Genomic DNA, 27,768 nt, shown 5'->3' with positions numbered 1-27,768 from the left:
TTAGATAGTACTGGGAGCACAGAGATTGGTCTATAGTTGCCGGGATCAGTTTTGGAGCCAAATTTGTGAATGGGACTGACTTTCCTCCGGAAATCGTCCTTCCTCGAAAACTTTGTTGATGCATTCGGTAAGAACTGGAGCTATAAGGTTTTTTATACATTTTAGGGCCTTAGAACTGATACCATCAATACCAGTGCTGGAATTTGGGTCCAAATTGTCAATTATCCTTGTAATTTCATCTACAGTGGAGGGGCTTATATCTGAGAGTTTTTTTGAGTTGCTTGAGGTATCGTTTAGGTGGGCAGTGATATGATTATTATGGAACTGGGCCGGAATTTGGTTAGCTGATATTGACCCTATAGTAGCAAAATAATTGTTAAACGTATTGCATATTTCATGGACGTCAGAGATTTCCCTTGAATTAATTACTATTTTGAGGGAGCACAACTTTTTTTTTTATGGAATAGGAGGACAAACGAGCGTACGGGTCACCTGTTGTTAAGTGATCACCGCCGCCCACAATCTCTTGCAACACCAGAGGAATCACCGGAGCGTTGCCGGCCTTTAAGGAAGGTGTACGCGCTTTTTTTGAAGGTACCCATGTCGTATCGTCCCTGAAACACCGCACAAGGAAGCTCATTCCACAGCTTTGTAGTACTTGGAAGAAAGCTCCTTGAAAACCGCACTGTGGAGGACCGCCACACATCCAGATGGTAAGGATGATATCCTAACTTGTGGCGTGTCGTGCGAAGGTGGAATTCGGCGGCAGGAATCAGGTTAATCAGCTCTTCGGAACACTCCCCGTGATAAATGCGGTAGAAGACACACAATGAAGCAACGTCTCTACGCAACGCCAAGTGATCCAGCCGTTCACAGAGCACTGGATCCCCGACAATTCGAGCTGCTCTGCGTTGCACGCGGTGAAATGGATCGTGCTGATACTGGGGTGCGCCAGACCAGAGATGACTCAATACTCCATGTGTGGCCGGACCTCCACTTTGTAGAGCGCTAGTATGTGGGCCGGCTTGAAGTATTGCCGTGCTATTGATTTTAGTTTGTTGTTGGAAAGGCGATCAATAAGATTCCATGTTTTTTTTTTGGGTCTTTGATATGGTAAATGAATTTATTAAAGTAGTAGGCATCTTTTGTTTTCTTAATTAGTCTAGCTGTTTTGTCCCTTACAATTTTAGCCTTACTCTGCAATAATTTATTATTTGGATCTTCTTGAAGTTTTGACCAAATTCATTTCGCTGATTAATCGCACTTAGAATTTCTTTGTTAATCCAGTCTGCTTTAGGTTGATTTAATATTTTAATTTTTGTTTCTTTACTTTTTTCAATCAATGACTTTAGTTTTGATTGCAATTCGTTAAAATTTTCAATGTTTTCACTTTGAAAATTAACCATCTCTTGGAAAAGCTTCTCATAATTTATAGCTTCATATTTAACTCGGCTTTTACGGGGTGGGTTATACTTTTTTAAAGTAAGGTGAATTTGCCTATGGTCTGAAAAAGACGAGTCAATCAGGGCAAGGTTGTAGGTATCACTTTGTAAATTTGTGCCTACATGGTCTACTATTGATTTCTTTGTTGAAGTTCCACGGGTATAATGTTCCTGATTTACTTTGTTCAAAAGTTTATAACCTGCTGCATTTAGTAAATTTATATAGTTCTGCTTTTTCTTGCTTTTCTCTAAGAGATCAATATTAAAATCTCCGAAGATTAATGACCTGCTGTATTGATGAAGCTGTGATTCTAAAATATCCATGAATTCATGAAAGTTTGTGTCACCTGGATTGTAAATAATTCCCACGTTTAGTGCATACTTTTCTTATTTTACCCAATTTTTGTTTTCTCCCACATATCGTGTTTTCTAACTGTAACGTGTACCCTAACTGGGTATGTTTTAGGTCATTATGTATATAAGCTGAAACTCCACCTCCCGTTTTGTCTGTCCGTAGGTTATAATAGTGTGTATAGTTAGGAAGTTGAAACTTATTGGCTTGTTCTTCTGTTTTAATCCACGTTTCAGCCAGTAGTATTACATGAGTAGTTTTAGGGATTGATCTTATTATGCAAGCTAGTTCATCGCAGGCAGGCATCGTTCGTGTAGGCAGGATTTAGTGTTATTCACTTCAGAATAGTTACAAATAATTTGGTAATTAATGGTCTTCTTAATGCATGTAGGGTATCTGTACTAGTTTTTTGGTGCAGTGGAGATGATTTTCGGTATCCCTTTAATATATTTAATAGTAAGGTTATTCTCACCCTCTCCAGTCGATTTAGCTCGTCTCGCAGGTTATTCAACAGATTCTGCTGGTTAGGAGAATTATTTGAATACATTTTAATACCAATTGGCAGTTTATCTTTTGAGCGTAGTAGTCGTTTGACAGTTTCTTCGTTACTAAAAAAGATCTTGATTCCACGATTTTTTGACTCACTGTACTTTCCAATGCGGTGAATTTTTATAGGGGTAGGTATGTCTTGAAAAGCTTTAAGTATTTTTATCACATCAAAATCATCTCTAGTGTGTCGCTCTTCAGCATTTTTACATTTTTGCTCAGCCACTCCAATGAGAATTAAGTTCCTCTGTCTTCTAATACGTTCTTGAAATTCCATGAGTAACTCTTCATTTACCAGTGGCTGAGATCCAGTGTGACCTGTATATGGTATTGAAGAAACGCTAAGTTTGCTACTGTCATTTTCCAAAAATTCGAGTTTTTTCTCACCAATATCTACTCTTTTCTCTAGTTTCAGAAGACTGGACTTCAATTGGTTCTGTTCTTTGGATAGATTAGTTATTGATGTATTCATTTCTATAATTTGCGCTTTAACATCAGTCACGTTATTGTTAATTGTGTTCATATTTGTTTCCTGAGATTCCTTCATACTTTTTACTTCTCTCTTAAGGTCTGATATACTGTCGGACATTTTCGCCGTAGATTGGCGACTGCCGCACATAAATTCCTCAAGTATTTTAGTGAGATTTTTTATTTCTCCTTTCAGGGTTGGTACGTCAACAGCACAGTCACAACTGCGATCATCTGGTTGTTTCCTTTTTTGAATTTTTTGAGTTCTTCTTTGGGTGATATGAGCGTCCTTATCAGAGAGAGTAGATAGGTTTGGCTGGGATTGAGAACCTGTTCCAGTAGGTGAACGAATCATTTTCAGGCCAGTAGCAAGATAAATGTAAACGCACCTTCTTACGTAGGCACGAGTTTGCAGTGTATGCGAAGGCGCAGGTAAGTTTGAAGGTAGTTTTGAATTTAGCAAATCAAGAAAATAGAATTTAATAAGTTCACGCAATACGTCTGCTCGGTACGGGCAACGAACGACGTTAAAAAGTAAATATACTTGTTAAATAAGTACAAAACATGTGTCAGATGTTTTTTAAGAAAATCCCTTTTAAATCGCTTATAGAAATATCAGTTCTCGTTCGTATCACGACTCGTTAAACAAAACGACAGAAACTTTGATCGCAGGTAATGCTTGATTGAAATATTATTGGGATTATGTCAAAGAAAATATTCAAAGGACTCGCCGAACCTTTTCAGTTGAGTAAGCAGTGCGGTGTCTGATCAGTGGCGAATACAGAATCTATATTTAGATAGGACTGTCTAACATAATCCCAAAATTAAGTCAAATAATAGTCAGAATTTATTTTACAAGCTTTTTATTAGTATTCACCTGTATGTATGTTTGTTTGTAACGACTCATTTGGGTGCGATTTTGACCCCCTTTAAGGGCCATATTTAGTTCAAACTTCGTACATTTATCGAGGACCGATGACAATACATTAATTTGATAAAATTATTCCATTTTTCAATTTGTTAATTTATCAAATGTCTGTAAGGCAGGAATTGATGTTAATTTTTAATTTCAAAATAAATTTTCAAATATTTTAGTTCGGTTTTGCATAAAAATCGTGTTTTTTAGTTTTTTTTAACTACTATTTATTCTATTCTCGTGCTCATCAAGGTATGTTTTTGACATTGCTAGTAATATGCTTGAATGTATCTTGAAAATTTCTGATCATTCTAATTCTGGAATTATTTCAGTAATATCGTTTTAGTTAGTGCCATTACAGTGGTATATTATGTGGTAATAATAGAGAGGATGGCCATTGCCAAATAAATATAAAAATAAAAATTCCATCGAAAAGAAATCCCGATGGGCACCGAAATCCGCCATTCTCCCAACACATTCCTCAAATTGAAATCACCAGTCGGTTTCACGTTATAACCGGTATTAGAACTCTCTACTCACACGAAAACCATCAATTTGGTACGATGAAAGCCATTTCTATAGATGCAATATTTTCACTTCAACAAGATTGCTAGTATCGAAACGGGAATTCGAGTTATATTTTATCACCGGCGTTATTCATTTAAGATGGTAGGGTTGCTAAAGTTCATTTAGTTTTCGTTTTTATTCTACATAATTATTTAAATAGACCAGAATTTTTATCTTAGTAAATAAGAATGGCAAATAAATTATAAGTTTAATTATTCACTATTTTTTTAAGAGATAATCAAAAGCTAAGTGTGTTTTTACAGATACGAGGTAGAGTTTAAAAAAATAAATTCTAAAAATAATTTCATAGAATTAAAAAGAACATAATAGTCAAAATTATTCAAATCTAAAAGTTTTTTGGAATTTAGATAAACTAAAAATTGCTTTTTGTGTTCAAATCTAACTGCAAGATAGTCTCTACCGCATTTATCACGAGGAGTGTTCCGAAGAGCTGTTTCACCAGATTTTTGCCGCCGAATTCCACCTTCACACGACACGCCACAAATTAGGATATCATCCCCACCATCTGGATGTGTGGCGTCCTCCACAGTGCGGTTTTCAAGTAGCGTTGTTCCACGTACTACAAAGCTGTTGAATGAGCTTCCTTGTGCGGTGTTTCCGGGACGATACGACATGGGTACCTTCAAAAAAAGCGTGTACACCTTCCTTAAAGGCCGGCAACGCTCCTTTGATTCCTCTGGTGTTGCAGAAGAATGTAGGCGGTGATGATCACTTAACACCAGGTGACCCGCTCGTTTGTCCTCCTTTTCCATTAAAAGTCTCTTTATTTTATAAGTCATATATTCATCACAGCCCTACCTATATCTTAATTTTGTAGAGGTCTTTATCTTTTTATGTGCTCGTTAAGAAAGATTATTCAATCTTCATTTAACTTTGAGGATGATTTTTTCATTGTTGGTAATTGGTTTTTGACTTTAAGTACTTTATGTTATGGATTACTTAATGAAATAGACACTTGGAGCGGGAAATTTTATTGTAATATCTTTGTAATGATAACTGATTTATATGATGGGACCTTGTGATCAATGAAACGTCAGTTAGTAGCTAATTTCTATAGTCCGACAACTTCGTGTGCAACCTACGCGTGGCTAAATACAGTTGACATTAGGTTTGTCAACAACATTAGGGTGGAATACAATGACGCGTATCGTTTCCTGATGAAGTTGCCACGGTACTGCAGCGCGTCGGACAGGTTCCGATTAGACTTCTTTGCGATCATAAGATCACGAAGAGTATCTTTTTGGAATCGTCTCCGTACCCCAAGTAACGAGATTCTCAGTACCTTGGCGGAGGATCTGAACTGTTTCATTTTCAACCACTGGCACTCATTGCACTTTTTGTTTAATTTTTAATTTAAATGTATTAGGTTGTATTGGGCTTATACCTTTTAAAGACTATTATTATTATTATTTTATTAGATAGTCTCACCTATTACCCTTCCCCGCAATACCACCCGCTACCCGCTGACATCTTAGTACCCCGCCACCGTCTGTCACCCCACGGGACGGTCGCGCACGAAGTTTTCAGACTATCTGTATCGGAACTCAGTTGCTTGAGTGAAATATTTGTGTTGGGAATATATATTATTACTATATGTATTTCAAAGTAAAAAAAATAAAAAAATCCTGATAAGTAATCACCAACATAATCATATACTAGAACCTTATCTAGAACACGTTGCATCTTGTGGTGTAAGTATTATAGAATATATTTTAATTTAGTTTAATTTAGTTTATTTTATTATACAACGTGTCGCTATAATGTCGCCATTGAATGAATATACGGGTAAAGCTATCTAATCTTAACTGTAAAAAAATATCTCTAAAATTTAAAGGAAATAACTGAAATTTTGAAATTTTCAAACAAACTATATAATATTTAGGAAACAAAATTTTATTTTATCACCGTTACGTGGCCACATAAGACGGCATGTAGTAGGTGTCAGTGCCTACGCTAGCGCGCGGCTACTAGATTTCTTACAGGTTGCTTCGAAATGATATTATAGAAAATTTATTTATTTAGGGGAATTATTTTGTATTTTATTTATGATTTATTTTTATGATTATGGTTAACTAATTCTATACATTTAAATTATTGCTGTATCTAGTTGTCTCTCGCAAACAATTGGTAAATCTTAATTGATAATATATTGCCGACTTTTAAATCACTTTTGTATATTTTTTTTCTCTGGTTAGTTCATTCTGTTTTCAACTCAATTTTAGATTTATAAAGTAATGTTAAGTGAAATTAGCATGTAGTGTTTGATTTTTATTTTTATGAAAATAAGGGACGAGATGATAAAGACGTTCAGCTGATGGTAATTGATAGGCCATGCCCATTACAAATCAGTGCCGCTCAGGATTCTTTTAAAACCCACAAATTCTGAGCGGCAATTGCGCTCGTCACCTTGGGACATAAGATGTTAAGTCTCATTTGCCCAGTAATTTTGCATACCTTGTGAATATAGTGTAAATTGTAAATAAATTAAGAAATATTAATTATGTTAAATCCCTGAAATACCCACTAAATAATAATAATAGACAAACAATTTCCTCATTACAATGAGACTAAAGTTAAAATGTTCGTGTGTGCTAGTTGTACAGATGTGTTAGTGAAATGTGTAGTAATTTTCTTTTGGAAGAAATATTGGCTTCGTCACATGCAGTTACGATTATTGTAATTTTTGGAGTTCATGTCAGTCAAGATAGGTTTGTAACTACATACATAGTTATAGGTGAGATGTGCTGAGTCGTGAGGAGGCGAGAGGCGAGAGTGGGTCGCGGCGGAAGGACACCGATTCCAAAAATAATAATGTTAGTAATTATAACTACGAAGGGACATATTTATTTTTATTAAATGACCAACATACGGACAGTCCCCGCTGTCGCCTATCGCCTTCAGATAACTGTTACTGCTGCCTCGTATTTGGCGGCATAGAGAAGCCGCTTTTTTACGTAGAACGGCGCTAAAGCTATTGACCTCTGCGTGTACAAACATAACTAACGCGCTACAAAACGTGGCAGCTCCAACAGTGCTCTAAAGGCGTTGTTATACTGCACTCGCAGGGTCCTGTACGATTTATTAGTGTAGCACGCCCACAGGCTACTCGAGTAGAGCGATGTGCAGTTCGCTTTGAAAAGAGTTATTTTCACTTCTGTCGAGCGCGAATCTGCGTGCTATCATATTCGCTCGAACCGACAGCGCCCTCTACATATCCAAGGTTAATAATTAAATTGAAGACATTAAATCGCTTGGATTTAATCACCAAAATAACCTTTTATACAATCATTTATTTAAATCAGTGCAGCCCTGCAGTGGATTCGAAAATAAGAAACCGTCAATCGAATTCTTTACTCAAGTGTTCTACAAATATCATTTCTCGTTTGTATCACGACTCGTTAAACAAAACGACAGGAACTTTGATCGCAGGTAATGCTTGATTGAAATATTATTGGGATTATGTCAAAGAAAATATTCAAAGGACTCGCCGAACCTTTTCAGTTGAGCAAGCAGTGCGGTGTCCGATCAGTAATGATTACAAAATCTATATTTAGAAGGCTTGTGATTTAGATAGTCTAAAATGCCTCACATATTTATAATTATACTAGCTGATGCCCTTGATTTAATCCGCAAAGATAAAGGGAATTTAAAATAATAAGCAAGTTTGGAATTGAATATTATCTCATGTCCTATTCTAGTTCTGGTTCCCGTTTTCGCTCTCATTCTCAACATATTATATGAATCTTATTTCGAGGAAGATTGCTATAGCAAACTAATCTTACTTTTGGTATAGTTATAGCACATCAACGTAAATTTAAGTTTTTCGTAAATCCCGGGGAACCATGGTTTATTCCGACATAGATATTAGTAGAGAATTTTACCATTTATCACCACGTTATGCAAAAAAGTGGCAAGAACTCGTGGCAATGAATTAATTTTAAATCACCACATACATCATTATAGTTTTACAAATTATTTAAATCACTCTTTGTGAAGTGGTGCAACAAAAATATCCAGTCTTCATATTTTCAAAAACCCTTTATCTACGTGGATGAAGTCGCGGCCATCAGCTAGTATATAATAACTTTGACATCCATAATCGTTGAAAATTTATTGAACTATTCGTTGTAAGCCTTCTTGAGTGTAAATTCCGCTAAGATTTGTCTTCAATCAATTCGATACGAGCACGATTTGGCGAATTGACAAAATTCTAGTGAATTTGGCGAGTCAACATCTCCTGAGGATTCCTCGTGTAGAGGCGAAAAAAAATATGCAAGTTTGAAGGCTCACAAGATTTGTATCCATAATCGTAATTTTTATGACCTTTGTTTTTTTTTATGACCAATAAAGTGATATTGTTTGATTTGGTTCGCTTATTTGATTTGAAGCTTTATTCTATATTCGTAAAATTTAAACTGCTATGTTAATGCTATTTAAAACTTTGAAATAACCCAAAAGTTCAAAGATTTCTTATTCTATACCAGACCTATCCCCAAAATGAACTCACCATCTGTCCCTAATCCTGAAGTCAACGCTATTTTTTCAGCATCATTCAAATATTCATTCGGTCTTCCCAATGCATTATGAATATGTTTAATTATAAAACACAATAATAACAATCTCAATTTGGAATAAAATTGCACTCCATGAATACACATTAAAATACGTTCATTTGTTTAGGAGTTCACTGGAAACAAACATCAGGACATTGGATCTATTTATATTAAGATAAATGAAAGCAGGGAAATGGTCTTAAATCCGTCACGATTATTTTCAACTATCCATTGAAATCCAAAGGACATCGTAGTCACCATTCTTCTAATCGGCACTCAGTATCACAATATAACCGGCATTCGTACTCGAAATCCTCACGAAACCCATCACTTTGCTCCGATAAAAGACAGTTCTATAGATGCAATATTTTCACTTCAACAAGTTTGCTAGAACTGAAATGGGATTTCGACTTACATTTATCGCCAGTTATATAAATTTAAGGTTGTCAAGGTTTTCCTTTGAATTTTTATTTAAATTTCTGTAGGAAGTAAATGTTTATAATTTAGACCGGCAATTGAGTATGCATGTATGCTCATCTGGACCGTCATAACTTCTAAAATACTTTCATCATATCGATGATCAATGTTGGATAATAAGTCGATAGCTATGCCAATTTTATCTAAAGCTTGCTATATCATTATCATTATCATCACTAGCCGGAAGACGTCCACTGCTGGACAAAGGCCTCCCTTCACTGGTCTCAACCAACATATTCCGGCGATCATGACCAGATCGTTAGTCCATCTTGTGATGGTCATGATCGCGGAACACTGCGTCTTACGGTACGTGGTCGCCATTCCGAGGACTTATCTGCCCCACCGGCCATCTATCCGTCAAACTATGTGTCATGCCCACTGCCACTTCAGTTTTCTAATTATTTGGGCTATGTCGGTGACTTTGGTTCTCCTATGGATGTCGTCATTTCTTATTTGATCTCGCGGGAAATTGCTTGCCATATAAACTTGCGTTATAAACACCAGGTTACCCTTACGCTAGTTTATCCTCATGTTCCATAAAAAAGCGGAAATTTCTCAGTCAATTCAAAAATATACTTAGTGCAAAACATTTTACATGACCCTTATACCAATCCGGTCTGAACCGGTTTAGTACCCGAATAATTTGCTAGAACGGCACAATTCTCAACAAAATCTCTTTTACATTTCTGTCAAATGGCTGTTTCTTCAAGGAATACTTAGAACGATAATTTTGTTCCATTATGCCTGAGCAGAAATATTTTATTGGTTTTAAACATTTTCGTACAAAAAATACATACTAGTCACGACATGGGAATATCGATCCACAATTAAGCGTACCAATTTAACGGTGCTATAACACTATATGGATTTTGGTAATAAAATCTCACAGGTGATCTCTATATTATATGCTCATTTTTGTCCCTCTTTAACAAAAAATCTTAACTGACGCGTAAAAAGTTGTCTTCAAAGCTTGACGTTACATGAAATACATTAATGTTAAATTAAACTTGTATAAAAATATTGCTTTATTATATGCCAAACATTAAAACGTTACAAATATATTCAACCATCGCTATCTTTCTATTACAGCACCCAATTTAAATATTGAATATCTTTGATAAACCTTTCCTTTATTTAATTGGTAATATCAAACAGGTTTCCTATTTAATTCAGAAGATAAAGTTAAATTTTAGTCGCTACACTTTATTAGCCCTTTACTTGAACATTTTATATTATATTTATGACAGCCCTAGTCTCTTCATCTTGTAGCAGTCTTTATCTTTTTATGAGCTCGTTAGGAAGGGTTATGCTATCTTCATTTAACTTTAAGGATCATTTCTTTCGTTTTAGCAAATTGATTTTTACCACTGGGAGGTTCTTTTGCACAGGATGCCGACTAGATTATGGGTACTACCACGGAACAGAAAAAACTAGTGGAAGTGGCATGTGGGCGTTACCCTGTCGCCACTATTGTGTACAAATGTACCTACTCGAGGCTCAAGTGGGACCAGTCGATTGATGTCAAGTGAAGCATAATGATCTTTTAAAAAAATACATATATGCCTTATTGTGCCATTTTTGACTGTAGAAATCATAGCCGCAATAAAAATATGTCGAACAAAGGGATTTCCTATCATCGGTATGGTATAATAAATATGTAATAAATAATAGTAATTATGGTATAATTTTCCGATTTAAATTCAACTAATATTTTTTATGTGTTGTGAAAAATATACAATTAAAAATGAACCATAATAATACGACGCATGATTCATTTAGCTTTACGTTTAATCGATGTAACTTATGTTATAATAATTAATGTAAATAATAAAAATAACTTGTATGCATGTACATATCGATAAAATTTTATCGAAATAAATTTTATCTTTATAGATTTTACTCAAGGTTTGTTTTTTTCCATGCATCATGCGATTAGGGTGTAAATAAGCATTATGGTTGTGGTAATTGTGTACAAGAGAGACTACGATGAATTCAAATTAATAGTTTTAATTGGCTCTTAGTTACAGCTAATAATTAATTAACAAATATGTGTAAGATTCCAGTTAAACTAAATAAGGGTTAATTTTTAAATATAGACAAACAATTTTTTTTTTAATTAAATTTTAATATTTGGCATATATTGATGTTCCACCGATAAGGTTGAGTCGAGGAGGAGTGGAAAAAACACCTCATCATATTTTTTTTATGAAAATAAGGGACGAGACTAGCAGAATTTTCAGCTGATGGTAATTGATGTGCCCTGCCCATTACAATAAGGCGCCCCTTAGGATTGTTGAAAAACCCAAACATTCTAAGTGGCACTACAACTGCGCTTATCACCTTGAGACATAAGATGTCAAGTCCCATTTGACCATTAATTTTACGAGCTATGGCACCCTTCAGAACGAAACATAGTAATGTTTACACATTACTGCTTCACGGCAGAAATAGGCGCTGTTGTGGTACCCATAATCTAACCGGCATACAGTGTAAAGGAGCCACCTACTAGTAAATACGTCACATCATCATGAATTCTGGTAATGTTTGCCATCATTGTAGCATATGTACATCATATTATAAAATATCAGATGACTAACAAGATTATTAATACTTCATCAGTACTTATAGCTTCTCTTTTTTTTAATCATTCGTTACTGCTTGTTTTGGAAATTTTCTTTCCACACGCGCATAACGTATGGAAGCAGAACGGCTCATAAAATCTCATGTCTTACTGGCCCCTTGGGTTTATACATAATAACGATGAATGCTTATTAAAAAAAACTGTTTTATGCGTGTATTGCTTCAGCCAGGTAAATATATTATTAATTATGTAACTTTCCAAGACTCTTCGTGTATGCTGTCTTTATTTTATTTGAATTGAGCTAAATATTCTACATCTTTTTAAATAAAACTATACCTATCGATATGTTTATTTATTTTTGTATAACACTAGGTATTTTGACAGAAGTCAAATCTATGGTTATAGACTCCCTATAACTTCAAGTTTTTATTTGTTATTTTTCTCAATTTAAGAAAAAGTTCTGAGGTTGTCACAATCTATTTAAGAATATGAGATTAGCGTAATTATATTAAGTTCGAATTTGATGTAAATAAATTTGTAGTTATGTCTTTTCGTCATTGTGAATTTAGGCCTGTCATAAAGCCGGAATTAATTGTGTATTACATATTTAATAGATTAATGTGTGAGTTTGGCGACATCGGTTTCCATAGTAAAATGACATGATGCCACTTCTAGTAGTTTTTCTGTTCTGTGGCTACTACAACCGCGCCTATTTCTGCTGTCAAGCGAGCATTATTGTGATTCAGTCTGAAAGGCGCCATAGATAGTGTAATTAATTGGCAATCTCAACTTAAAATCTTTTTTAAAGGAGACGAGCGCAATTGTAGTGTCCCTCAGAATTTTGGGATTTTTCAAGAATCCTAAGCGGCACTGCATTGTAATGGGAAGGACGTAAACGTCATTACCATCAGCTGAACGTCCTGCTTGTCTCAATAAAAAAAATTACCAAATAGTCAAATATTAACTCAACAACTGGCACAGAATTTCATTACAGTATCGTCGTCATGTATTTCGCTAGCAAGTTTTTTCCCCACACAACCGCAATGTAGAATAAATTACCGACTGTAGCATTCCCGGAAATTTACGACTTAGGATTCCTTCCAGCTTAAAGCATTCCTCAAAGGTCGGCAACGCATCTCTTGATCCATGTACTGCAAATATTTATGAACGGTAGGCTTTTTATTTTCTATGAGGTGAGCTACTTGCCCGTTGCCCGTCCGTGAATATGTATTATTCAGATAAATTAGCGTACTTCTGCTTCACCAAAAATAAAATAATTAAAAGAAAGTTGGTGTTAGCCCAGGTAGGTTTGTAACTACATACATAGTTAATATACATAGTAATAAAAGGTGAGATGTGCTTGTGTCACACGAACGATGTGACGAGGCGAGAGGCGACAGCGGGGCTGCAGGAGGACACCGATTCCAAAAGTAACAATAATCGTTACTAAAATTAGATTAATTAATTAGATTGTATAAAAATACGCAATTATTTTTGTACTTTTAAGTGCATATTATATCGATTTTTTTTCAATAGTTTATTTTGAAGTTGTTTTTCTTTTAAATTTTTATGAAAGAGAAAGACAATCGATCATATACACGGGACTATATCGCTACGGACCTTACTCTTAGTACCACCAGAGGAATCATAAAAGCATGAATTCGACAGATCAAACCGGGGGCACCGTAGGGGAGTCAACAATAATTATCTATATCACCACGAATGTTTGATATTTTTTCAGATAGACACAAATTTTACAGGATTTTTCTGAAGATTACCTGGGAACATAGTAAACAATTATATTATGATGTCGTAGGTATATTGTCAAAGCCGTAATATTACAATTTCACTAGTGATTTTAAAATTGATCGGTAGATTTAATTTAAATTTTAATTTGGCCTGGTTTTAGTGATATTTTAATGTCACGACTACACTGTAGTGATATTGTAAGGCAATGATATTTTGACAATTTTACTGGTCGTTTCAACAACAATTTTAGACATAAAACTGCATACACGCTCCAATATTTACAATTATTGCTTTGCAAATTGCGTATAAAAAAAATTACCAATCAGAAAGCTTGACACCTCACACTGTTTACTTCATTCATTATACCTAGATTTATTATAATTTCACTTTAGTGTACCTGTGACATTACAATGCCACTAAAACTAGGCCGTTAAATTATAAGAAATGAAATCAATTGACAATCTACCTTTTAATTTTTACCAGTGGGAGGCTCCTTTGCACAGGAAGCCGGCTAGATTATGGGTACCACAACGGCGCCTATTTCTGCCGTGAAGCAGTAATATGTAAGCATTACTGTGTTTCGGTCTGAAGGGCGCCGTAGCTAGTGAAATTACTGGGCAAATGAGGCTTGACATCTTATGTCTCAAGGTGACGAGCGCAATTGTAGTGCTGCTTAGAATTTTTAGGTTTTTTGAGAATCCTGAGCGGCACTGCATTGTAATGGACATGGCGAATCAATTACCATCAGCTGAACGTCCTGCTCGTCTCGTCCCTTATTATCATAAAAAAATAATTAAAATATCACTAGTGAAATTGTAATATCACGGCTTTGAAAATATCCCTGCGACAATTGTATCGATTTTAATGTACATACATAGAGTATAGACCAACTATATAATATGTTATCATACACCCAATGACGTTTCGAGCGCAATAAATTATACTTTACTCTGAAGTGTTTGGCAGACAAGCTTTGTGGTTTGATACATGACGGCTCGACGTACATATATATAATTTCAACTTGTCGTTACCCTCTGCCATATTATGATAATTTTGTTGAAAAATTAGGATCTGTGGAACCACAAGTGTTACAATTATGACAAATACCAGTGGCAGGCTTCTTTTCATAGAATACTGGATTGACTATACTAAAGCACTGTTTGTTTTTCGGTGTAATAGCCTTAACACATGGTCGGATTTGGTACGACCAAACCATCGAACGCGATTCGGTGCCGGACCATATTCGATGGTATGTCGCATTGTTCATCGCACAAAATCTGGTAATAATAATAATTTTGTGCAAATTCAAGGCAATGTTAATTTGCCGGGTGACCTAGTTTTACTATAAAATTTTAGGTGATCTGCGCAGAACCAGTCAAGAAGCTTATAGTGTAATCATCCATTTCCAGTGGAAGGCTAGATTATGGGTACCACAACGGCGCCTATTTCTGCCGTGAAGCAGTAATATGTAAACTTAACTGTGTTTACCGAAACACAGTTAAGTTTACATATCACTGAAGGGCGCCGTAGCTAGTGAAATAACTAGGCAAATGAGACTTAACATTTTATGTCTCAAGGTGACGAGCGCAATTATAGTGCCGTTCAAAGTTTTTGGGTTTTTTCAAGAATACTGAGCGCCACTCTATTGTAATGGGCAGGGCGTATCGATTACCATCGTCTGATCGTCCTGCTGGTCTCATCCCTTATTGTCATATAAAAATATAATCTGCTAAAGTAAGCCTTTTTTTCAAAGAATGTTTCTATATATTTTAATAAATTTGTGATCAGTGAGTCCCAGTAAACTTAACTTACTTTTTGTAGAATTTAATACCACAGCTTTATTCACTAAAGCTAATCCTATACATATAGCACTTAAGATTTGTATCTTTGTAAACTAAATTAACATTCCCCTCTTCGTCTATTCACGCCCGCCCACAGCGAATACTTACAGATAATTGTGTTTATATAACGTTAAGTACAGTTACAACCATATACGTTGAACAGAATACAATAGACGACGTAACAACCCGATAATGGAGAACCAATTTTGTTTTGTCAATATGTGCGTTAGCAAGTGTTTAGTTTTTTTTATGGAATAGGAGGACAAATGAGCGTACGAGTCACCTGTTGTTAAGTGATCACCTCTGCCCACAATCTCTTGCAACACCAGAGGAATCACAGGAGCGTTGCCGGCCTTTAAGGAAGGTGTACGCGCTTTCCTTGAAGGTACCCATGTCGTATCGTCCCTGAAACACCGCACAAGGAAGTTCATTCCACAGCTTTGTGGAAGAAAGCTCCTTGAAAACTGCACTGTGGAAGACCGCCACACATCCAGATGGTGGGGATGATATCCTAATTAGTTACTTTTATATTCAAAAATACTTTTTTTTCCCTTCCAATTAGGGAACTTAATAATATAGTTATTATAATGTTGCCCCACTTGCATTACAATCTAGCCTTAATTTAGACTAATAAGTAATTCTACTTTAACTTAAACTGCTAGATAGATTAAACTAAGAATGTGTCCATTAACACATTTTTTAATGTCTCTATTAAGGGGAAGTCACTTTGTTCATGTGCCCTTTATAATATCACTATATTTATATTGTATTACACTTATTCACTAGCACTACACTTACTCAAGAGGTTTTGTTCGTTTTAGTCTTCTTATTATATCAGTGTTGTCAAGGAGCTGGATTGCCTCGACGTTCACGTGATGGAGAAGTCTATGTTAATGAGCTTCAGCATATTTTTGGATAACTTTGTCAACAATCTCAATGTTAAGGTCCCGATAGAGTTCGCTGTTTCGAATAGTTCGCTGTTTCGAATGAATTCAAAAATACTAAGTAGATATTTGAAAGCGTGGCTGACTGCTTTTTTATGACAATAAGTAATGAGACGAGCAGGACGTTCAGCTGATGACAATTGATACACCCTGCCAATTACAATACAGTGCCGCTCAGGATTCTTGCAACATTCTTAACAATTGCGTTCGTCACCTTAAGACATATGTTCAGTCTCATTTGTCCAGCAGTAATTTCACTAGCTACGGCGCTCTTCAGACCGAAACACAACAATGCTTACACATTACTGCTTCACGCGAGAAACAGGCGGCGTTGTGGCATACTGTGCAAAGGCGCGTCCCACTGGTATACTGACATACGACTTGTCAATCAAAATCACCTCTACTTGCCCTAGACGTTTCGTGTTTGCAACAAAAAAAATTACATTATTTTGTACGTATAATTTTAATGGTGATTGACGAACTTGGAAATATGGCAAACATATAGAAATAATACATCAATAGAAGCTTACCAACAATGGTTTATAATTACTATTATTTGATTTGATGGATGTAACTCAGCCGACATGTAACGTAATTTCGAACAAACGATCAATACTATTGGGCTGTTGAATTAATTACAAACACGAAAGGGGGACTGGAATCAATGTTTACATTGCTAATGGAAATTGGTTTGCTATGTATCAGATCCTTATGTGTTCCTCTGGCCTTGTGTCGCTATTAACATGTTCATGGCCATCAATGTAACATAAAAAAGAGTTTCAAACAATAGTTTTGCTTAAAAACTATCCTCGACTGAATTCGATGTTTTATTACAATTACAATACAAGATAAATATTTTGCGATAATTACTGGACTAAGTGTCTATAAATTCAAATTTACAAAAGTAATTAAATTTTTCGAACATTTAAAATAAATTCCAATCTTTTTTTGTGTCACAGAAGTGCGATTTTTGCAAACCGTAAAGGAGTCCGCATGTTTACTTTGGTTCGACAGTATTAAACACAAATACAGCCCTATTGGTGCATACTTTTGGCACAGAGTAGCAATAGATATGTACATATAAGCACAGAGTAGGGTTGGATACTTATAAGATGACCCGACAGACGTTGTTCTGTACATAATAAATAAAATACAGTTTGTTTTTATGAATTTGTCAATAATATTTCATAATATCGAGAATTATTTCAAAAAATATATATTGTTATAATGAAATTGTTTCACAGTAGAACTCTCAAACCGTGCGTCAATCAATTCCCTCATAGAAAATATGTCTATACAAAACAAATATTGCAAATAAGTAATAATTATTTATTTGCAATATTTGTTTTGGACCCCTATTTGGGACCCAAATAGAAAAAAAATTCATAAATCTTATTTCTTAAGTTGGACTAAACTACACTCCATGAAGTAATTTCCATTAAAATACATTGATTAGTTTAGGAGTTCACTGGAAACAAACATCTGGACTCTGGATTTAAATATATTAAGGTTATAGCCACACCACGTTTACAAAACGTCATGTTTTACACATAATATTGGTTTTAGCTTCATAATATCCCATACGAAACAACATTTTATTCATTGAAACATCTTATACAAGAATTTGATATATAATATTTATTTTTCTCAAGTTATTTTAAAGTAAAGTTAACTTGATAAAAGAAAATTATTTGTCAGACAGAAATGCTTTTGATCCTGTGAAGTCCATCAGAGCATAAAAGACAATTTCATAAAAGAAAGTAAATTTCGCTGCAATAAACCGAATTAGTATTAAGTAAAGCTGAAACGAAGTTAATTATGAAACCTCGCAGTGAACATCACTGTACAAGGATCATTGGAAACCAGCCAAGAGGATCATGTAATTATATTAATTTCACTCTAATTTTCTAATTATATTTCAACTTTATTATGTACTAGCTTTTCCTCGCGACTTTAACTGCAAGAATTATTTTCTGTTTGTATACTGTATCAAACTAATTTCATAGGCTATTTTTTTAATTTTACTCATTGACTACAATAAACAACAAGATTCAGAATCTCGCTCAAAAATTGTGTCAAGAAAACTCTGCCTACGAGTCTATTAGGCAGCGTTTTCTTTCAATTGCGTATCGTCCGCACTTTGAATACAACGCCACGCAATAACAAAGAATTCAATGAAAAACTGTCTGTGTGTTTTCAAAAAAGGAGGAGGTTCTCATTTCGTCGGTATGTTCTTTCTTATTTTTATGTTTGTTACCTTAGAACTTTGAACTGGGTGAATCTAGTTACTAATTCTAGTTACGATAATTATTATTTTTGGACTTGGTGTCAGCCAAGGTAGGTTTGTAACTATATACATAGTTATGGTTGAGATGTGCTTGAGTCGCACGCGGAACGTGACAAGGCTAGAAGCGAGAGTGGGGGTGCGGTGGGAGGACACCGATTCCAAAATTAACAAAAATTGTATCTAGAATAACATTAATTAATTTGCTTGTATAAAAATACGCAATAATTGTTTTTTACTTTTTAGTGCACATTATATCTATTGCTTTGGAACAGTCCTTTTTGAAGTCGGTTGATTCTTTTGCTAAAATTTTAATGTTATCTATATTGTAAACGTACACAAATCGCCGCTTGGACATTTTTGGCGACCTTTTAATAGCTGATTGAGAAGTGTTTTATTTTACGTTAAAGTTTTTACTACATATGAAAAACAACTTATATTCAAAAATATTAATATCTCTACAAACACTTTGCAATGCTGAAATGTACCCAAAATCATAAGGTTCTTAGTAAAAGTATAAAAGAGTGTAATTATAAATAATTAAAAATGTTTTTTCTCAAACATGTATGGAAATATTGTCATTATTTTCGAAAAGACAACACACGACGTTATGAATTTTCGGACAAAGAAAGTCAAATCCCTCGCAGGAACGTTTTTTGAATTGTACGAAACGGCGTGCTAGGGCAATTAAATACTCTTTGATCGGATTTCTTTTGTGATTGTTGGCATACCATAGTCTCTTTGCTAAGTACAAATTGCATTTACGTGCAATGCGTTTGCCTGTCGGCACAGATAACAAAAATAAAATTAGCGGCAAAGCTCAAATTTCGTCTTCACTTGTTATTTACATACCTACTTAATAAATATAAATTTAATTTTAGTTAAAATGAGTTCTAATGGTTCAAAAAGTGAAATGGAGATTGATTGTACTCCACCAGATTTAAGATCAGAACCCAAATTGGCAATGGAAAACCTGCTTCCAGCGAAGTATAGGTAAATTAAATTTAATGTATAATATAAAAAGTGTGTTTTATTTCCTTGCATTCTTTTGAGAAAAGCACTATATATGCCTCGGCAGGAATTGGCAATTGCCTGTATCGTATTTAGTGAAGTCCTCGCCAACGGCTCGGCCTTCAAACTCATACTCGACTAATGTACTATTGACTCGTGTGAGCTGTTTAAGTAGTTTTTATACCTACTATATTATAATATAATATATTTATCATGCACAATAGTCATGTTTAAGATACACAAATTAATAATAATATCTTAATAAATAATATCTTATAATATATATATAGAGATAATAATATATATAGAGCGAAAATTATTTCTGAGAATCGTCTAAGCATATTTTTTGATAATTTTAATTTAATTTTTCATGCTTTATTGATAATTTTACTTGCAAAGCCTCCAAACTTTAATAAATAATTTAGAAAAAATATTAAAAGGAAGTATTTGAATAAAATTATATCTATTCAGTTAAGCAGCTCTTACGAGTATTATATAAATATAATTTTGATCACAATATGAAAATATAATATTTTATGTATGTACTTTATTTTTTTTTTATAATCTTTATTCATTTATCTATTTTTTATACTTAAAGCAGATCTTTAGCACCACTAGAACGAAAAAAATAGAAGGTTGCTATAATTTTTATGTGTGTATTTGTATTTCAGTGACATCGTAGCTCTCTGCAAGACCGATTTTTGATGGTGTTTTATTCTGCTAAATAACTTAAATCTGGATGGATCTAAGTTACAAAAGACATTGTTAGATACTTTTTTTTTTAATTTTTATATAATCAAATGCTATATTGTTGGTGATTGGTGATGCTAAAGGGCATTTACCTTTGTTATGAATAACTAAAACCTACGAGTACATTTCAACACTTAACTCTAGCAAATAAAAGTAAAATGTACTCAGAAAGGCAAAATAAATATTTAACTGCAGTGTTTTAGTGTCCCCAAGGATAGAAAAGTATTGAATCGGACTTTTTGTCGAGAATAGTAAATGTCGATTTTGCTTCTTGAGAATTGCCAACTTTGAATTGACGTAACGCAAAGGAATTATCCCTTATTTTTAGCCCTTTGAAGATCCCTTTAATATTGTCTTTATTTGATGTTTAATATCGCAACAATACCTTACAAATTCCAAATGAGTTTTAATTGCAATAAATATTTTCGCTGAAGAATTCTTTGATGAAGCATTTTGAAAGTAAATTTCATCAAATTACTATTAGTGAGTCCGCTGAGTTTCTTGCGCCCATTCTTCTCAGGTCTGAGGCAGTCTCTTTTGAATGGGTGGTAGTTTTTGACGTTCAGTATGTGATTTTAAATCCTATTTTGAATAAAAATATTTGAATTTGAATTTGCTTAAGGGTAATAAAATATTATAACTTTAAGACAAAGGCGAGTTCCTAGTAATGCCCACGGCTTATGAAATGAAAAACAGACATAAAATAGTATTTACCAGTGGGAGCCTCCTTTGAATAGGATGCCGGCTAGATTATGGGTACGACAACGGCGCCTATTTCTGCCGTGAAGCAGTAAAGCGTAAACATTACTGTGTTTCGGTCTGAAGAGCGCCGTAGCTAGTGAAATTACTGGGCAAATGAGACTTGATATCTTATGCCTCATGGTGACAAGCGCAATTGTAGTGCCGCTCAGAATTTTTGGGTTTTTCAAGAATCCTGAGCGGCACTGCATTATAATGGGCAGGGCGCATCAATTACCATCAACTGAACGTCCTGCTCATCTCGACCTTTATTTTCATAGAAAAAGAAAAACAAGTTTTTTTTTAAGTCTAAGCATATTTATAGTGTAACTTTGAAGTGAATCGATCGTCCATCAAATAATTTTAACATATCATTCATGTGGACTTTTGAGATTATATTTTGTGCGTTAGCTTTCAAAAATCAATTTCACATAACAAATTTTGTAAAATAAATTTAAAATTTTCCCAAGGAACACTTAAAGAAAGTAATTTTGTGTGTCACAATTCTTCACTGTAACTGAACTTAACTGGTATTCAAATAAAATTTGAAAAACAAAATTTTATGAACGATGCGGGATTCGAACCCACAACCTCCGGCGTTCCGTGCCGGTGCTCTAAGCAACTGAGCTAACCGTTCGAGTACCTCCTCGCTATAAAATTCTGTTTGCTTTGTTCAACTCTCAGGTTGTGGCTTCATCTACAGGATCTACTTTACAGTTGATAACCTGCTCTACCCCAATATTTGCATATTAGGAAATTGACTTGAGATGTCGCTCTTGTAAATCTAAACAATATGTTATGTTTTTAAAGTGATAACCCTGACAATAATACAGAAAAAAAAATAAGTCTGGCTCTAAAGATAAAAAAATCCTTAAACTTATTTATTCCTCGTGCTAAGTTTGTAGAAAGAACAATATTGTATAAATCTTGCAACGAAGTCTTTGAAAAATAATTATTAAATAATGAAAACGGCTGTACTGGCTTGAACCCTTTGCCTATCCTATATACCCTATGGAAACAAAAAAAAAATAACGTACGTCGCAAACATCAGAAAATTTTAGGCACTAACTTCACCCTGTTACTTTTGTGTAACAGTGATGCACCTTAAAATTTCACTCTCTTCATTTTTTCATAACGCGCCTAGAGAAGTATAACTTCAAAAAGGTAGCTATAAACATTTGCACTCAAACAATCATATTTATCTCTCTCTCATAATCTATCAAGCAATGAATCAAATAAAAAATTTATAATCAAATTCAAAAAACGTTTATTGAATTAGGCATTATTTTTCGTAATTCCATAAGTAACCAAATGTTAGGAAATTTTCTAGAATGCTAAATCTGCTAAGATTATCTTTCACCAATTTGACACTTTTGTTCGCCTCTTAACGAGATATCTTCAGGCTGTGCCGACTCGGCTAATTCTGAAACGAGACAATTATAAATGATAGTTAAAAATGTTTTAATAATAATAAAAAAAAAGTTATAACTATATTTACAATACTAAAAATTAAAACTATCATTACGGGGAAGCGTACCAAGAATAATTGCAGCATTAGATAGCTAGGCTGATCCGTTGACCGAAATAATAATGAAATATTTCAAATTCAGAACTTCTTATAGTTTGATAAACAAACAATATTTTGCTAATATAAGTAAATAAAGAAGAATTTTATATTTTAATGCGGACTCCTGACGTTGATACGGCAAATGGCTGTGTAAGCTAATTTAGCATCTAATCGCCAGGAAGCAAATTGCCTATTTAACAAGCTAAGTTATCGCTATTGCGTAAAGTTAGGTTATAAATGTATTTTTGTTCACTCAACAAAGTTGTGACAAACCGTTTAAGACATCGTACGACAATCTATTACACTTAATGAAACTTAGATTTAGGCTAATGGTTTTCTTTACTTTTTTGTCAACAATCAAGTCGAAATTGACACCAATTAATGACAAGTGCGTTCCCTTAGAACTATAAAATCAATCTCTAAAATCTATACAGCAAAAAAAACATACAAAAAATTTAACTAAAAAATAACCGACTTCATAAAAACTATTCCGAAATAATTTTCTTTTTTTGTGTGATAAACGTTACACCATAGTTAGGTATCATAATATTATCAAGTCACTGTCACTTTTGAGGATGGGGTGAGAGAGGGTGCGTCATTGTCTCTTCAAGGCGTACACAACATCCATCGCGGTGACGGTCTTGCTTTTGGCGTGCTCGGTGTATGTGACGGCGTCGCGGATCACTATCTCGAGGAACACCTTGGGCACGCCCCGTGTCTCCTCGTAGATGAGACCGGATATACCTTTCACGCCACCCCTTCGCGCGAGAGGACGGATAACCGGTTTCGTGATGTCCTGGATGTTATCAAGCAACACCTTTCTGTGACGTTTCGCGCCACCAAGACCTTTGCCTCCCTTGCCGCGACCGGTCATTTTGAACGAGTGACTTGAACAGAAACAACACGACCGCACTATAATGTAATGTGATGTAGCATGTAACATGCACTGAGAAGTATAAAAATAATTGAGTATTTTTATACAATCTAATTCTTAAAATAATTATTGTTATTTGGTGTCCTCCTACCGCGGCCCCGCTCTTAGCCTGAGGGCTGTCGATTCATTCCCAATCAATTGGTATGATTAAAAGTAATTTAAGTTATAGTAACCGTTACCACACAAGTGTTTTTTAAACAATCTTTTGAATTTCATAATACATTCAGCTGAACTAAAACAACACACATTTTATAATGGCTTGATGTTTACTCATAAGGTATTAAATACTGGCATTAACAGATTTCGGTCGACCCAAATTTATATCGTACTTTGCAAACGACTATGTGTCAAGCTTCATACAGAATTTAGATTCTATTCACGAAATTTTCGCTACGGGAATACTGATCAAGCGAATTCAGGAAATACGGTCTTATCTTTACGATTGTATGACATAAAATAGCCTACCATAAAATGAGGCATCAAGGAAAATAGGAAAGAAGTCGAAATTAGATATGAGATCCATATCTGTGGTGTATAATCACGAATAATTTTCTGTGCAAGAAGAATTAACGCTATTGAATTTAAAGCTAAGTATTATCCCGCGCATCGTCAAAAATTTTGTTTTCAAATTTTATTTGTGTATTAATCCTAGAAGTGACAGTTATCACTTTAAAATCATAACAAATTGTTTAGATTTACAAGAGCGAAATCTCAAGTCAATTTTGATTTGAGTTGAGCAGGATATCAACTGTAAAGTAGATCCTGTAGATGTAGCCATCACCTGAGAGCTGAACAAAGCATACAAGATTTTATGACAATATATCACTCGAGTGGTTAACTCAGTTGGCAGAAGATTGGCAAGTAACGCCAGAGGTCGTGGGTTCGAGTCCCGCATCGTTCATAAAATTTTGTATTAAAGCAAATTATGTTTGATTGATGTCAAACATGCCCTTGAACTAAGTAATGAATACAAACATTCAGAATTTTTAACAAATTAATTATTAGGTTTTACTAACTAATTACGTTGGTATTACTTATCAACTTTCTAAGTTACATATTTAAAACATGATAAACCGTTTCATGTCAAAATACATAATAGACTGTTTTCATTCCCGTTTTCGCTCCCATGTGCTCCAATAAATTAGTGAACTTCTATACTACCGTGTCCCCGTGGACATGACAAGACAGCCGTTAAAAAATTGCCAATATCTACGTATCCCTAGACAAAAACACCAGAGATAATTTTTTACCGGATGTATTATTAATTGCTCTTGTTTCTAAGAGCCATGAAACAAAGCGCAACGCTTTTGAAGATAAAATATATTAGTATTTATTTGGCTTTAGCTGGCAGTGGAGATTTTTGTTTAACATACAACGGGATAACCTTATTTTGTGAATATTTTTTTGAAAGAAATCATAGGAGCATAATATGATAACGTGTGTCCACTATAGTAAAAATAATACAAAGTTTTCAATTGCAATATTTTTATATGGCGCGGTCAGTCATTTTGCTGACCGCGTCTGATTGATCACAATTTTTCGTACAACTCTGAAAGAGCGGCGTCATTCAAAGCACGAATCCATCATAAATTACGTATTTTGTTTACAATAACCAAGCTTGTTTATCTAGCAACCCGTGACATAAACCGCATTATGGTACTTCGAATATTATAAACACAAGTGGCTATCACGTTTCAAGTGCCCCGCGCCGTTTCATTTCGGTTGGGCGCTAAAACAGATCTGCTACCATGCCGATGTACTGCAGGATGCTGAGTACAGCACAAGGTGTCATATGTCATGAGTTCCTGGTATATTCTGCCACGGGCGTATGTAGTAATGACTAAGCCAAATATTTGGACATCCCAAGAGGGGCGTTGACAAATACCTGCCTACGATCGGAAAGTGTAGTCAGCACAAGATCCAATAAGGATGCCATGTGGCAGTTCACTTATCAAAACTGCGTGGGCGACTCAACAAGCTGTGACACAATACGTTGATGCGAATTTGTGCTGTCTGAGAGGATAGTATGTAGAGATATTTGATCATGCGATGGCAACAAAGTCAACTCGCGAGGAACAAACATAAACTTGTTATGCCTACTACTCAGTAAAGTCGAGCTAGTAAGTCTTTTCTTGGGCGATGTATATGCTTCTACAATATGATCCCAGAAAATGTACAAAACAAATGTGTTACGAAATTTAAAAGAATTTTTAAAAAACGTTTGTGTGGGAAAGGTTACTATAGCATAAATGATTTTCTTAATGATACCTCAGACTGGGAATGAAGCGACCACACTCAGGCTCCTTAATTATAAATGTGTATTATACGATATCACATTGTAATCCATTTTTTTATAAAAAAATACCCGCTGACTTTCTTGCGCCCGTTCTTCTCAGTCTGAGGCAGTCTGTTTTGAATGGGTGGTAGTTTTTGAGGTTTAATAAGTGATTTTGAATCCTATTTATCGTAGATTTGAACATTGCCTTGCTGTCATTACATTATTCTACATTCTTAACACTGGCCTGTATAAATAGCACTGGACAGGCTGTTCCATGGTATTGACAGCAAATATTTTGTGCCGTTTTGAAGCGCCACACACGAGCGTCCACAAAACTAATTTTGACGTATAATACAAATGACTGCGAGAGAAGCGACGTACTCTGAAGTATTATTGTATTTTTAATTAATATCGGTCATTTTCCGTGTTATTTATACTTTAGGAATCAACGTTTAAGGTAAACAATTTTTTTTTATAAATAGTATTCCTATCGTTGTTTGTTTAGCTGAGGTTTTCATCACTAGTTTTGCTACCGCAGACTCTCGCTTTGGCCAACAGCGCCAAAATGGCGAATATCAAACACACACAAAAGTACTTTGACAGCTGCCAGTCCAGCGGTAAATAGTACAGTTCCTTGAAAACAATATTTTCAATAGCATAGACCATAGACCATGAAATGAAATAACGAATAATTATTTTATATTATGCAAAACAAAATTCATATTGACATAATGTCTTTGTTGAGTGTTGATTATAATAATATTTAAAGTGCTTAGGTAACATATATAGTACTTCACAATACAATAATTTTAACCCTTTTTGCTTCGCTAAAAATCATTTTAGATTTTTACGTTCGGCACAATTTTTAGCTGAATCTTTTGTGTCAGCATTTCGCTTCAGTGGATAATTGGATACTCCAACCCTTTTCACTTTTCATGTTTCATTTGTTTTCTGAATTTTATAAAATTCTCAATTGTTACTGCGAAGTTTAAATATTTAAAGTTTGTTGTAATAATTCAAATTAAACAATTACTTGTACGTATTATAATAAGGTGACGGTTATAATACAATTACGGTGACAGCCAATATCTGACTGCTTATATAGAAATAAAAACACCAACAAATTTTGCAGAAGCATCTTACGTAAATACTTTTGAATTTGTGAACCCTAAAAGTCTCACAATTTTTTGAATGAAGTTCCACATGGGATATGGAGGGGTACCCTAACCGGTAAAAAACGTCTGGAACGTAACTCTCTTCATATACGTCAAAGCGACAGTTGCTACGCGACTATTTCTTGCTGATTATTATTTATATATAAATAATTAACAAGTTACAATTATTGAAATTTCACACAATTCTGACAAATTACATTGATTGTTTATTTTATTAAAGTGAAACTTATATTACATCGTCTCAAACTTTTTAGTCTGTATGTTGCATGTCGCGCGACGGTCGGGCGTCGCCTATAGTTCGCAGCAGCTGACCGTGTAGTGTAGGTATAGTTTTTTTCAGTGTTTAATTTAAAATGTTTCACTTTTACCGTGGTTTCATATTACCACAACAATCCTTAATTTTATTTAGAGCATGGTTAACAAGGGCAAATCAAACCAAAATACAATAAACGAATATTTAAACTATATTTTAATAGGTTTATAACTGCAAAATTACATTGATGTAAAAGCAAAACATTATGACGTTTACAGAACCTTTTAATGTTATTGAAGATAAACTTCTTTGACTATTATA

The 27,768-nt window shown here is 34.5% G+C and overlaps 2 protein-coding genes across 3 annotated transcripts in view; one reads left to right on the top strand and one right to left on the bottom strand.

The window, feature by feature from the left end:
- The window catches only part of LOC126979384 (neuroligin-4, Y-linked-like), a 125,356-nt gene that overhangs the window by 40,410 nt on the left and 57,178 nt on the right, over window positions 1-27,768 (top strand). The window lies entirely within an intron of this gene.
- On the bottom strand, window positions 23,403-23,681 carry LOC126979487 (histone H4-like). Its single transcript, XM_050828811.1, has one exon. The coding sequence runs from the start codon at window positions 23,679-23,681 to the stop codon at window positions 23,403-23,405; it is 279 nt and encodes a 92-aa protein (XP_050684768.1).

This window comes from Leptidea sinapis, chromosome 3, assembly GCF_905404315.1.
Source record: "Leptidea sinapis chromosome 3, ilLepSina1.1, whole genome shotgun sequence".
NCBI classification, from domain to species: Eukaryota; Metazoa; Arthropoda; class Insecta; order Lepidoptera; family Pieridae; genus Leptidea; species Leptidea sinapis.
The sequence above is the reverse complement of the archived record's forward strand: the minus strand, read 5'-3'. Positions and strand labels throughout refer to the sequence as shown.